Source organism: Triticum aestivum, chromosome 5B, assembly GCF_018294505.1.
Source record: "Triticum aestivum cultivar Chinese Spring chromosome 5B, IWGSC CS RefSeq v2.1, whole genome shotgun sequence".
Taxonomy (NCBI): Eukaryota; Viridiplantae; Streptophyta; class Magnoliopsida; order Poales; family Poaceae; genus Triticum; species Triticum aestivum.
Genome location: NC_057807.1, coordinates 121,648,979 through 121,661,913, shown reverse-complemented (window position 1 = coordinate 121,661,913; position 12,935 = coordinate 121,648,979). Strand labels below are relative to the sequence as shown.

Genomic DNA, 12,935 nt, shown 5'->3' with positions numbered 1-12,935 from the left:
TACTATTGCTATTGCTACTATCACAACTGCTACAAAATCATTGTTATCACTGTTACTGCTACTGTTACCATTACCACTACTATTAAAACTATCATATTGATGTGCTACTAATCATATTGCTGCAGATAATTAATCTCCAGGTGTGGTTGAATTGACAACTCAGCTACTAATACTCGCAAATATTCTTTCGCTCCCTTTGTGTCGAATCTATAAATTTAGGTTGAATACTCTACCCTCGAAAACTGTTGCGATCCCCTATACTTGTGGGTTACCATTGATTCGGTAGCAAAAGTTCAATGTTCATTGTGATAATGATGTTTTTCATAGATGTGGATGACATATTCAGATTCATTATATTTTTCTAATTGTTTTTCATAATAAATTATTTTCATCCGAGTGATGAATTATTTTCTATGAATTTTAAAAGTTTAAATGATTTTCCTGGAATTTTTGAAATTAATACTAATTCAGAATATTAAACGGACTAAATGCTAAGTGCACCCGAAAGTGTACCCAGCAGTGGGTTAGAGGTTGACAGGTGGGTCATGAGCTGGGTTGACCCAGTCAAAGGTTGACCAGTCAACAGGGTGTGTGGCCCATGTGTCATAGACTACCCCTAATATCAAATAAACCTACCTAATTAAGTAAACTAATTAAGTATTGGGGCCTTTCTCAAAAAAAAATTAAGTATTGGGGCCACTTGGCCCCGACCCCTCTAGGAAGTGGCCCAGCCGGCCACACACACAACACACACACGACTCGACCATGGCCATGGACAGCAGCTGCGGCGAGCAGAGCAATAGCAGAGACGGGCGGGCGCAAGCAGGCACGGAGGTGGGTTCGGCCTGGAGCGGCGGGCGACGCGGCTGGGCACGGCCAGGGCGCACACGGGGTGGCGAGGGCGAGGGGGAGCACGAGCAGGGATGCGGCGATCGCGAGATCGACGGGACCTCGGGCGCGGCGGCAATGGAAGTAGCAAAGCAGCAACAACAAAACAAGCACGAGGGAGAGGGGTTTGGACGCGGTGATCACCGAGAGGCGCAAGAAAGGCCATTGGAAGCTTAGGAGCAGCAGAACAGAGCAGATCGACGCGGCAGGGCGGCGGTGTCCTGAGGTTGAAGATGACCTGATCTGGTCGATGCGGGGCACCGTGGCTCGATCGGGAACTCGCATGTGATGTAGACGACAACACAGAAGCCAGGGGCATGCTAACTTGGCACGCGGACGACGGTGGCCATGCAGATGGAGGAGGCCATGGCGACGATGGGTTTGTGCGAGCTCGGGATCGAACAGAAACAATGTGAGGGTGAAAAATTGGGGCTAGGGTTCGTTGAGGGGGGCTCGGGGATGCTCTTATCCAACTGGGGACCCATGGGATGGCCGACACGGCGGCGTCGGCAAGGTGGATGGCCGCCACGCCGATATTCCCGCCAGGACCTCCTATTGGACGCTCTCTGCGTCAAGTTGCTGCGGTTTCGCACAGGAGCATCCCCCACTGGGCGGCCCATGAAATTGGCGATCGACATGAATGAGCATTGCTCAAAAAATAATTCGATGGCGGGGATCCGAACGCACGATCGAGTGACCCAGACGATGTGTTCCCACCAGCTGACCTGGTACTTGAATGTGCTCATAACTTAGCATCAGACATAAAGAACCAGACGCGCTTTGCAGATCCGAATTACTTAGGAATTTCGAAAGTAATTTCTTTTTTCAAAAAACGGAATGTTCTGTGAAACACAATCACTTTCCAAAATTTGTGAACAATTTTCCAAAAAACTATAACATTTTCTAAAAAGCAGGGACATTTTTTTGAAATCATGAACAATTTTTTCTAAACACGAACATTTTTTGAAATCACGAACAATTATTTCAAAACGCAATTTTACAAAAAATCAGAAAAGATGAACATTTTTTTAGTATGTGAACAAAATTTAAAAGGCTGGAACATTTTTTGAAATTACAGAACATTTTCAAATTTATGAAAAGAAAATTTAGAAATGAGAACATTTTTTCAAATTCCTCAAACATATTTTTAGTTTGCGAACAAATTTTAAAAACGTAATTTGTTTTCAAATTAGTGAACACATTACGAAAGTCAGAACATTTTCTGAAATTCCGAAGTAAAAAATAAAACCAAAAAAGGGAAAAGACAAACATTTTTTAAAAAGGGAACATTTTTTAAATCTCAGAACATTTTTTTAAAATGCAAACATTTTTTGAATTTATGAACAATTTTGAAAAACACGACCATTTTAAAAAAAAATAAACGTTTTTTAAAAGTGGGAACAATTTTTTAAGTTTACGAACAATTTTGGAAACATAAACTATTTTCGAAAAAAAACTTGAAAAATAAAAAAGAAACAGAAAAGGAAAAGAAAAAGAGAAAATAAAGTAGAAAAATAAACAGAAAAACTTAAAAAGGAAAGAAAAAAACCAAAAAAAGAAAAAACCGGTTCATGTAACCTTCTAGAAGCTTCCCAAAACCAGAAAAAACCGGCTAGGAAACTCTAGAAGATTCCCCAAACCGGAAACGCGAACACTGTAAATGGGCCGGCCCAGTTCACGGTTCGATAACCAGCTCTTATGCGAAGCCTTGACAGCTTGACGCAGAGAGCATCAAATAGGATATTCCCGCCACGCCCTCCTCTACCCCCTGTAGCATGAGGTTGGGGAAAGGCCAAACTGGGTTGGGCTTCGGTGCACTGTGCAGTTAGGCCCAGTTGCACAGTAGGGCTAGGCCTTTTTTTTATTCTTAGTTTTCTTTTCTGTTTTATTTAATTCACCACTCTTTTGCATTTAAAAGAAATACCTATTTATTTTTGTTCAACATGAAACTAGTCACATAAATCAAGCACAATATTTTGGAGATGCCCACAAGGTTTGGGATTGTTTTGAATTCATCCAAATTAAGTTTGAATTTAAATGTTCCACTTAAGTGTTGTTGGGTCATTTCAAAAATAGCTAAGGGCCTTATTGGAGTTTCAAATAATGTTGGTTCCCGCATGAGAATTACTTAGTGATTATTTGCAATATTGCAAAGATTTTTTTAAAATAAATAATAATTTGACTTGCATTTTCAATTTGAATTTGACTTTGGTTTTTATTAAGGAGCAATTAGGCTTAGCAAAAGAGATGACATGGCATTCATTAGCAGAGTAAAGTGGTATCATTACAAAGGGATGTTACATCACCCGCGGTGAAACCGGGATTGGGAAACTACGAAGGTCGGGTATGTGATGTGGAGTCTACGCTGTAGAACGTATTTGTACTGAGCTCCACTAACTTAGACACATAAAGAGTAGATTAAGGATACAACTTAGAACTATGCTCCACATATGTTGTACAGATCATATTAGTAGTGATGACTCCAGAATCGTAGAGAACGCTTTTGTAGTCAAACTCTGCATCCATTTAGTTTATTTCCTTTTTATTCCTATTTATTACCTTTTTCATTTGTAGTTTTGATAAAACTCCTTTTTATTTTGTTTCCCTAGCAACTTATAGAGTAGGTTATTTCCAATTTCTGGTTTGGGTGTGTACGGAACTATGTCGGTGACACCATAGTTGGGGGTTAGTAGTACCTTCCTTTTCGGTCCCTGGGGGTTCCACACTTCACTTATCACCAAAGTTCTACAACACACTGTCCTCTTGTAAGCCATCAAGCATTTTTTGGCGTTGTTGCCGGTGAGCATAGCACTTGACCATTACCTACCTGCTCGCACATAGTTTATTTTGTTTCTTGCTATTTATGTTCCTATTTAACCCAAAACCTTCGGTGATGATTCCTAGAACGAACAATTGTGAGATGCGCTTCCCATAGCGTTGCTTAACTTTCTGGTTGCAATTTCAAACAACCCGCTTAACTTTCGGCTTGTAGTTGGTTTCTACACCAATGGCGCAATGGGTTATCTAGCTTCACATAATTGCATAACTAACTTCATGGCATGAAAGTGTCACCGAGCTAGGTTAACAACTACCCATAAGCAAGATAGAGAAGGGGACAACATGGTAAAGCTTAAGTCCTAAGCATGCATACTAAGCAGGGCGTGTTGAATAAAGCTTCTAAAATAATCAAGCAGGTCATTCTAGGATAAGTATAACCAAGGCAATATGTTGGAGGATCAAAATCAGGCCCTGCAATGAATACGTATCGCAAACCGCTACAACATCGTAACCCTAGTGTAAGAAGAGGGGAGAGAATGGGTAAGGCATGATCAAGGAGGGGATTGTAAGTCTTGCATGAAATCCACGCTTGGTACATTGAAAAACCTTGCTCATATCTCACATCATCTTCGGATCCTATCCACGAAAAAGCAAAACAACACACAAAAGGGAACAGCCGATGTAAGTCTTACTACTACGACAAAGTATCCGGCATGTTCATGATATGCGATGCATGACATGGCAAAGATGATATGCATGTGCAACATGGATCAAGTTTAAATGGAACTAACATCCAATAGATAGACATGTTCCATTAATGCAACAATTAAGGATAATGGTTCAGTTAGATTATATAGGCATCACATTAAGGTTGATTACCATGGATGATATGGAATAAGATGGATATATGTTGATCTAATACGAACAACCCAAATTGCATGGAATAGGAAGCGCCATATAGGCATTTCCAATTATTCCATAACAAAAGAAAGGTTAAATACGTATTAAGCCTAACTCTAAATTTTAGTTGTTGCAAACATGCATGAATATGACATATTAATGATCTATTCAACATGTTGATCCAAATGACATGTTTAATCATATTAATATGAGCTAGACTTAATTAGTTATTAATTAAGCCATTTAAAAATGCATGAATGCAAATTAATTAAATACAATAACTTAAACAATGAAAACATGTATGCAAATGGCATATTCAGAGTTTACACATTTTTCTAAACAAGTTTCATATATCACACTTGATCATCCGTGCAACAGTTGATTCACTACATAATTAGATATTACGCGAGCTGAAACAGGGAATTAGGCTCGCTACACTACACATAAACGCAAAAAACCTACGCTGCACCTATTGGACCAGTGCCCAACTACTGGAGTGGTGAGAGTTACTATTCCGCTCCCACCGACGCAACTTAGCGAGAACTGATGGGCCAACCAAGGAAGAACGTCATTGAACTCACCGCCAGAGGAAAAAGTACATGTTGATGTATTCTTTTCTTCTTTGGGTTTGTTCAATGTATTCCTTTCCATTCGTAAAGTTTGTCGAATATAATGATGTGGGTGCTTTTTAAGAACATGCCAACAGTCCCACACAAAGTTTGTCCATCACTGAGGCCACATGTCTAGGTGTGTAGTGTGAGGATTGACACTCAAGTGCTCCATGGTAGAGCAGAATTGAAACTCCTACCGGGCATCAATTATTCAAAATTTTAGACATTATATAAAAAGTCATCTCATTCTACAGTACACAAACAAATTTCCCATATATGTTTTCCATGAAGTTCTGAATGCTAGAATTGTACTCTTGCAAATATTAGTGTTATGATATTAAGTATCTCATAAAAATAAAAGAAAATGGTCTATGTCAACCGATAGATTGATGGAATTGATCGTTCACCTCATTGCTTCACTATCTTCTTTGTAGCATCTTCCTCTCACGTGTCACCTTCTCGTAGGTCCCTCATGCAGCATTGCCCCACATGCATCCTCCACCGCGAGCCCTCCTCTTATGCAACACTCCAGCTCCCGAGTGTCCCTCGTCCTTCTAGCAACTTTTCTCACGTCTCCTCCTCCTCCCCCTTCCATAAACCTTCCACATCATGTACCCCTTGTCTAGGAATCTTCTCCTCCACTGCAACAGATGGAGGCCTTTGGGTTTTGTGCCATGCAAGAACTCATATATGGAGCTGGAGTTGGGCTGCCCCGAAAAAGTCATGGATGCGAGGTGGAGCTGAGATTCATGGCACCGAGCTTCAAAAGATGTAGGGATTGTGGGAAACAGGTTCGGAGTTACATGATCTAGCTCCGGTAGAACTTTGGTGAGCCAAAATCAGTGGAGACGGGCGTGTCCTATGTTGCGGTAAAAAGTTAGAAGATTTCTGAATTTTTTATGTTGCGTAGACTAGTTTGATACCTTGCAAGTACTTATGTTGTCTGGTGTGTGCATATAGGAAACATAATACAGTGATTTTGGACATATGGTGTGAGAGGTTGAATTTATGTTGGAAAGGTATTTCTCGTTGTTGCTGACTCGTTTTTGTATGTTGCATGCATTTGGTTTTTATGTTGTGTGTGTTGAGACAATATTTTGAATGTTTTGCTGCAAGTAACGAGGGTAGTTGCCTACCCAATTTCTCTTTCCTTCATGAACATATTTAAATGTTGCATCAATTTTGTATCACTTTTGACAGGATAAATGTAAGAATATTGCAACGATATTGCAAGCGAATAAAAATGTTACGCGAGAGTGTAATGCTATAACAATCAAAGATCCTAGATTCATACTTTTAATTAGATTCGAAGCGATGTAGATGGCTAGTTTGTTGAAAAGTATAATCAGAACGATTGTAGTGCGCCCCAAAAATAAAAGCAAATACTATTATACCTAAAAGATTAATCCCTACCTGGCCATCTGTCGGGCCGGGCCGGGCCTACCAAAACCCGACGCAAAAACCCAGGCCCGAGCCTGGCCCGGCCGTCGGGCCTAAAAACGGGCCCGAGCCTGGCCCATCATGCTAAAAGCCTGCTGGGCCTTGGGCCAGGCCTCTTCGTTAACGCGTGAATACGACGGGCCTGGCCCGGCCCGGCCATCGGGCTTGAAATCTAGGCCCGAGCCCGGCCTGTGGACAAGGTCGGGCCATTCCGGGTCGGGTCGGGTCGGGCTGCCCATGACCAGGTCTAGATAAGACCCACCCCAGCATGCAACCATGCATGAAAAGGACCCATCACCACATGCAACCACGAATGGAAAAAATATTTCATTCCATTATTCTACTTATATTTAATAATTTTTTTAGCAAATATGATAACTCGTATGTATTTCTAAAATTGGTTCACATGTTATTAATCTAAATATTTATATTCCACACAATCTTATTGAAATATATTGCAACTAATTTTCGCAGCAATGCGCAGGACCTCATCTAGTTTCTACAATGTGCAATGTCTATAGTATGAGGTTATTCACCATTTGAATTCCTTTTATGCAAAAACTAACTCATCAACTTTAAGCCGCGCCACTTGAAAGAACAGTTGTGAAATTAAATGAACTACAAATGCTACTTAATTAAAAGAATATTAAAAAAACATAATAATTGTGAGATGATCGTAGCTCAGATGGTTAGGGTTCTCGTGGTTGAACCAGCCCACCAGGGTTCAAGTCATATACTTGATAGTGGTGTACCCATTTTCCTAGACTTATTTCAGCCTTTCGAGGGCGATGTTTGATTGTACTGTGTTCAAAACACATTACACATAATTTAATTGCAACTTTCCAAAAGATGCTATACTTGAGATTGTGTTAATTGCGCTAGAAAACCAACATATGAAAGTATATCATTCAAATTTCTATGCATTTCACCCCCTTATTTTTATGTATTTCAACAACATTTAAATCCTGCAACTCTATACTTAAAAAACAAATTTCGGAATAAACATGTCATAAAACCAGCAGCAAAGCGTAAAAATCCTCCCTCGTTTAGAAAAAGATTCCACAGCGTTTAATCGAAAAAGCTGATGCCCCTCGTTCAAAAAAAAGCAGAAAGAAAAAGTTGGTGTGCTTTTGGGCACGGACCCCGGAGAGGATACCAGCTCCGTCGACGAACCAACACTTTCTATGCGGCGACTCCCTCTTCTTCGCTTCCTTGTCAAGGCGTCGCGGCGGAGTGGGGCTGGCGCGGCGGGAGACGGGGAGAGCGGCCGGCAAGTGGCGGAGCGAGAGCACGGTGGGCCGGCTGACGTCTGTTGCTAGAGCTCGCACACGCTAGCCGCTGCTGATTCTTGCGGGTGGTGCCTCCAGAAGGCCGTCGCCGCGGGGGCGAGATCGACCAAGGACAGAGATCCCGGCTGTGTTCTTGTAAGTATAAGGTATATCAAAGATTATTTCGTCTGCCGTATGCACTACAAGGGTACTCGAACTCGACTGATGTGTGTGCTGTGCACAGAGGCTGCGCCATCCATAGTTTACCGTCTTCTCAAAGAACCTGCTTTAGTTGATCTCATCTCCGTATGCGCATGATGAAACTACCGCAGGTCCATGGTTTGGCCTGTTTGGATGGAACTACCGCGGTGATCCAGGGTAACCCAGAAGCAAAACTCAAGAAATGCGTCCTGATTCTGAAACCGAAAAATGAAGCTGCGACTTTTTTTGTAAGATAGATCATAGATTGGCAACACTGGCCGCAGCGTACCCTGGGAATCGACCCTCCACCTTGGGAGCATGATATACATTAGCAGCTCAATTGTTTTCACGTTCATTGATTTGAGGCCCCAATCATTCTTAGTTTGAGCAAATGCTGTGTAGCAAGTTTAAGGTTGGTGCAGCAACACTATTCTACACTGCACAAACATTTGCTGGCTTGGCAGGACACGAACCACACAAAGCATACTGAAAACGCAACAATGCTAGTAACGCTAGGCATACATTATCTAAGGATTTATGCATTCCCTACATAGCATCCTTATTTTCTCGTAGAATCTAACGTTAGAATTTGGTTAGGGTACATCATCATGGGATTTTTTTTCTGCAGAATTAATTCTAATATTTTTGGTATTGGCAGCACATGAAGAATGATTAAGAATATATTACATTTTTCGTCTCCCCGATGCAGTTATCTACAGGAATGGCTGGAGTAAAGAAGTTTTTTCTTTGGATCAATTTTCTTGTCAGTGGGATCAGTGTGGGAGCTTATGTGGCGCCCATGTAAGTTCTACTTTTCTGTCCTTCTTGTCAATGCAGAGAATAACATGTTACTTCCTGGGTTATTCCACTTCTGGCCATATCTGTTGATCTGACCACGAGGGCCACATTAAACTACTAATGTGGTGCATGTGTACACATTTACCCATCTGCCTTTTCTCTTTGGTGACAAGGGTACACATTTACACATTTACCCAGCATTCTGCTCTTCACCAATTACTTATTGACCATTCATTGTTTTATTCCCATCTCAGTAATTAAGTTGCTCAGTAATTAATTATTGACCATTCACTATTCTACCCCCTTATGATCAATGCTGGGCATGCTCACTAGCCAAGTACTAGCGAGCTGGATTATTTAGCCATTAGTCTGTTACCTTTGCATGGTCATACTGTAAGTTGAACACCTCAGTACCATGCTGAATCCTTCATTGTAGGCAAACCTGAATACCATGCAAAAATAGAATATCTGAATAGTACTGTACGTGGTTTTCGAGCAAAGCGCATAACAAATTCACGCTAGGTTATTTCTATATAGGCACATGTTATTAATCATTTCTCTTTCAATCAATTATTAGTTGTTTCTAGTATGGTTCTTTGAAAGTAAATGTCATAGTCTCTAGTAACACACCAACTCATCTCACTGAGATGCCAACTTTCATTGGCAGCGCCAACCATTGTGTCGGTTTAATGTGTGCCACTAGAGGATGTTAGTAGGCTAATATATAGCTCTAGTTGGAAGCCATTGAATCAACTCAAACGCTTGCTAGCTTATAACATATTGCCATGCCAAATAATCTCTGAGTTCCCTACTTATGTCAAATTGTTAATTATGCATTCTTCCAAAAAAGTTGACCAAGAAAACAAAATTTTCTTGCAAAGCTGCATCATAGACTGCAGTAAAATTAAACGCTGATTTAATGCTTATCTTATAGAACAAATCTAGCTAAATTGACACGTATTTATAGATACATATCTGTTACTATCTTGCTAACAATATTTCTTATTTTTTTTCGAGACAATAAACATTTCTTCTATAATTAGTTAATTACTTACGTAGAAGCTTAAGGTTGAACTCCAAATGATGAAGGGCTCTTTTGTCATTTCAGGTTCAGCTTAATTGCTCTCATGGAATGGGATTCAATTTATGAATGCTTTGTCCCTGAATCTCTCATGCTTGAGGGACTCAACTTTATTTTCATGATTGCGTACTACTGCTTTGTTACTGGGACAGGAGCTTCGTTTGATGGCATATTAACAGCAGGATTTGGTTTATCTTTCAACTTTTGCTGGCTGTTTCTGTATGTGGTTCATTGTGCGAATACTCTTCAGCATCCACGACTTGTGGTAAGATACCCTTACTCCTATAAAATTTTCAGTTGTTGCCTATGGTCTATTGAAATGAAACTACGCCGGCCATCAGGTCTGCATCAGAATATCAGATGACAGTCCTTAACTTCGTATTAGTTTTTTTTAAACTTGGCTCCTATATTTAGCACAATCAATATAGCAATATGCAAAAACTTGTGTTTTTTTCTTCTAAAGAACAAGCATTTTACCAACAAGGGCTTTCTATATTTCAGCAAGTAACTTGATAATTAGTCCAACTGAATGCGCACTCAAAATGTTTGCAATTCACACATTTCATGTATCCATTCAACTAAATTTATTGTGGCTCCGTAATAATGCACACGCCACTAGCTAGCTCCTTTTTTTTTTTTTGAGGGTGAAAAGATACATGTACAATATTGGTGTCCTGTGTTGTCAATGTCATGAAGCAAACTTACGCTGTACTATGGTTCAGATGGCATCTGTTCCAACAGCATTCTTGGTGATCGTCACAGTAATGTTTGGTACAATCCAGTGGGGATACAAGGCTGAACATTCGGGGGCGAGAGGGGCTCTTATTGCCGCTGTGCTTACAACCATACTCTTCTCACCATCGATGAGCGTGCTCAACCGGGTTAGTGTTAAAACCAAAGCCTTTTTCCATCCAGTGCTACTTACACAAGTATTGTAACATCGGATGCTGCTATTTTCGAACAGCTCTATTCCTCAATCCCTGATGATCCGTGGGCACCATTTCTCATCAAGATGATCTTATCTGGACTAAGTGTAGTCACTTCTGGGTACAGTGCATGGAATGGGACACAACAAGGCTACGCCGAGCATGAAGACCTCAAGTATCTTCTTGTAAGCTTACTTCCACACCCTTGTGCATTAATCCTATCTTAGAAGCGTCCAAATCGTGACATTTTTATTCGTTTGTTGTTGTTGCCTGCAGGTGTTCAACTATGTGTCAGTGGGCATTGGTATTTGCCAGATAGTTGTTCGTCTTGTTGGTCCAAGGATGGTTGCGGACCATGTGAAGCGCATCTGTAGGAAGCTGTGGCAGATTGTTAAGCGCATCTGTAAGAGGCTGTGGCAGATTGTTAAGCGCATCTGTGGAAGGACCTGAACTTCTCAAGTGAGTGAAAGACATGAGATGCTCAACAGCTGAAGTTTGATTGATTGTCCATGTGCAGTTGTGCACCCACTGTTAAATATGAAAAACAACACGTACTGTTCTGTTTTCTTGCATGGTCACACGCTGCTGCATTTGTGATTTGTGCGCAAATGGTTTCTAGGATTAATAATCAGACAAACTAGGGATGTATTCGTACTTATGAAGGCTCCATGGGTGTTTAGATAACGTGCGCTGTGGTTCTAGGATTACCCATATACGAGTGCTTATTTATTATTTTGATTGATTATGCGCTCTTTTATATTAACTCGCTTGCTAGTATCTTGAAAATTAATCTTTGCCTTGACAGCTAAACACCACCCCTGCAGTTGCACGGACTTGGCATTACAATGCTGCCAAATATTGTTAAAAAAAATTCAATTGTTCAAAAAAAAAAATGCTGCCAAATGACTGCCTTTTGTATCATCCTGTGTAACATTAAGCTCCCTAGTTTTAAAGAGCACACATTCAATTGAAGTCTCCAATTGGGATTGGGTCATTTGATTTTGACCGGGGTCAACAATTTTTCAAAGCTCTCTCATTTAATTTTTTATACTATACATTATGCTCCTTAATTTTTAAGGTCTCACAATTAATTGATGTCTTCAATTTAGAATTAGTTCAACTCGATTTTGACCGGGTCAACAATACTAGGCTCCCCTAATTTTTAAGGCCTCACAAATTGAGGTCTCCAATTGAAATTGGGTCACCCAATTTTGACCGGGTCAATAATTTCTCAAAGCTCTCCCATTCATTTCTTTTATATTACACACTATGTTTCCTAAATTTTAAGGCCTTACAATTATTGTTGTCTTCAGTCTAGAATTGGGTCACTCGATTTTGACCCAGTCAACAATTTGTCGAGGAGCTCTCCCGTTCAATTATTTTAATTCACTATGGTCCCTAATTTTGAAGCATTTTCATTTGATTGAGGTGTTCAATTTAAGATTTGGTTTACAATTTTGATCGGGCCAATGATTTCTCAAATCATTCAGCAGCAACCAGCCTATAGAAACATATCAATCTCGCGCACCCCCCCCCCCCACCACCACTTAGAAAAAAGAAACGCCAACATCTGATACTGTAACACCTATATAGTACATGCAGCTACAGACGTAGAAATTTCCACACATAAATATATGTTTATTTGCGGATAAAACAGAATCACACCGCGAAAGGGCCATCAAATCACCGTGTTATAAAAAAACTCCATCATTTCCCCGAACCGCCGAACTAAATATTCCATCAATTCAAAAATATAAGGGGTATTAGTTTGTTGGAAAGTTAAATTACTTTAATTTTGACCAAGTTTGGAGCCAAAAATATCGACATCCACTATATTATACAAAAAAATATGGAAATTCATTTCATGATGAATCTAATTATACAGATTTGGTATTATGGATTTTCATATATTTATGTACAAATTTGATCAAACTTGAAAAGCTTTGACTTTTCAAAAAGTAATACACCTTGTATTTTTAAGCAGAGTGAGTATTTTTTTAAAGATACCCAACAACATCAATGGCGCAGCAAACCGCGCCCAACC

The 12,935-nt window shown here is 40.2% G+C and overlaps 1 protein-coding gene across 1 annotated transcript; it reads left to right on the top strand.

Annotated features, from left to right (window-relative positions):
- Positions 1 to 7,735: 7,735 nt before the first annotated feature.
- Positions 7,736 to 11,595, top strand: LOC123115812 (uncharacterized). The gene is made up of 6 exons (XM_044536898.1): positions 7,736 to 8,052; positions 8,796 to 8,887; positions 9,993 to 10,230; positions 10,688 to 10,846; positions 10,930 to 11,076; positions 11,168 to 11,595. Exons 2-6 carry the CDS (start codon positions 8,808 to 8,810, stop codon positions 11,339 to 11,341), a joined length of 798 nt encoding a protein of 265 aa, XP_044392833.1. The 5' UTR covers positions 7,736 to 8,052; positions 8,796 to 8,807; the 3' UTR covers positions 11,342 to 11,595.
- Positions 11,596 to 12,935: the final 1,340 nt, after the last annotated feature.

Bases quoted from the DNA above. Each gene is read 5' to 3' on its own strand.
- LOC123115812 (XM_044536898.1), top strand. From the start codon at position 8,808: ATGGCTGGAGTAAAGAAGTTTTTTCTTTGGATCAATTTTCTTGTCAGT. The intron at 10,231-10,687 runs GTAAGATACCCT...ACTATGGTTCAG, and splicing joins TTCAGCATCCACGACTTGTG to ATGGCATCTGTTCCAACAGC. The intron at 10,847-10,929 runs GTTAGTGTTAAA...ATTTTCGAACAG, and splicing joins CGATGAGCGTGCTCAACCGG to CTCTATTCCTCAATCCCTGA.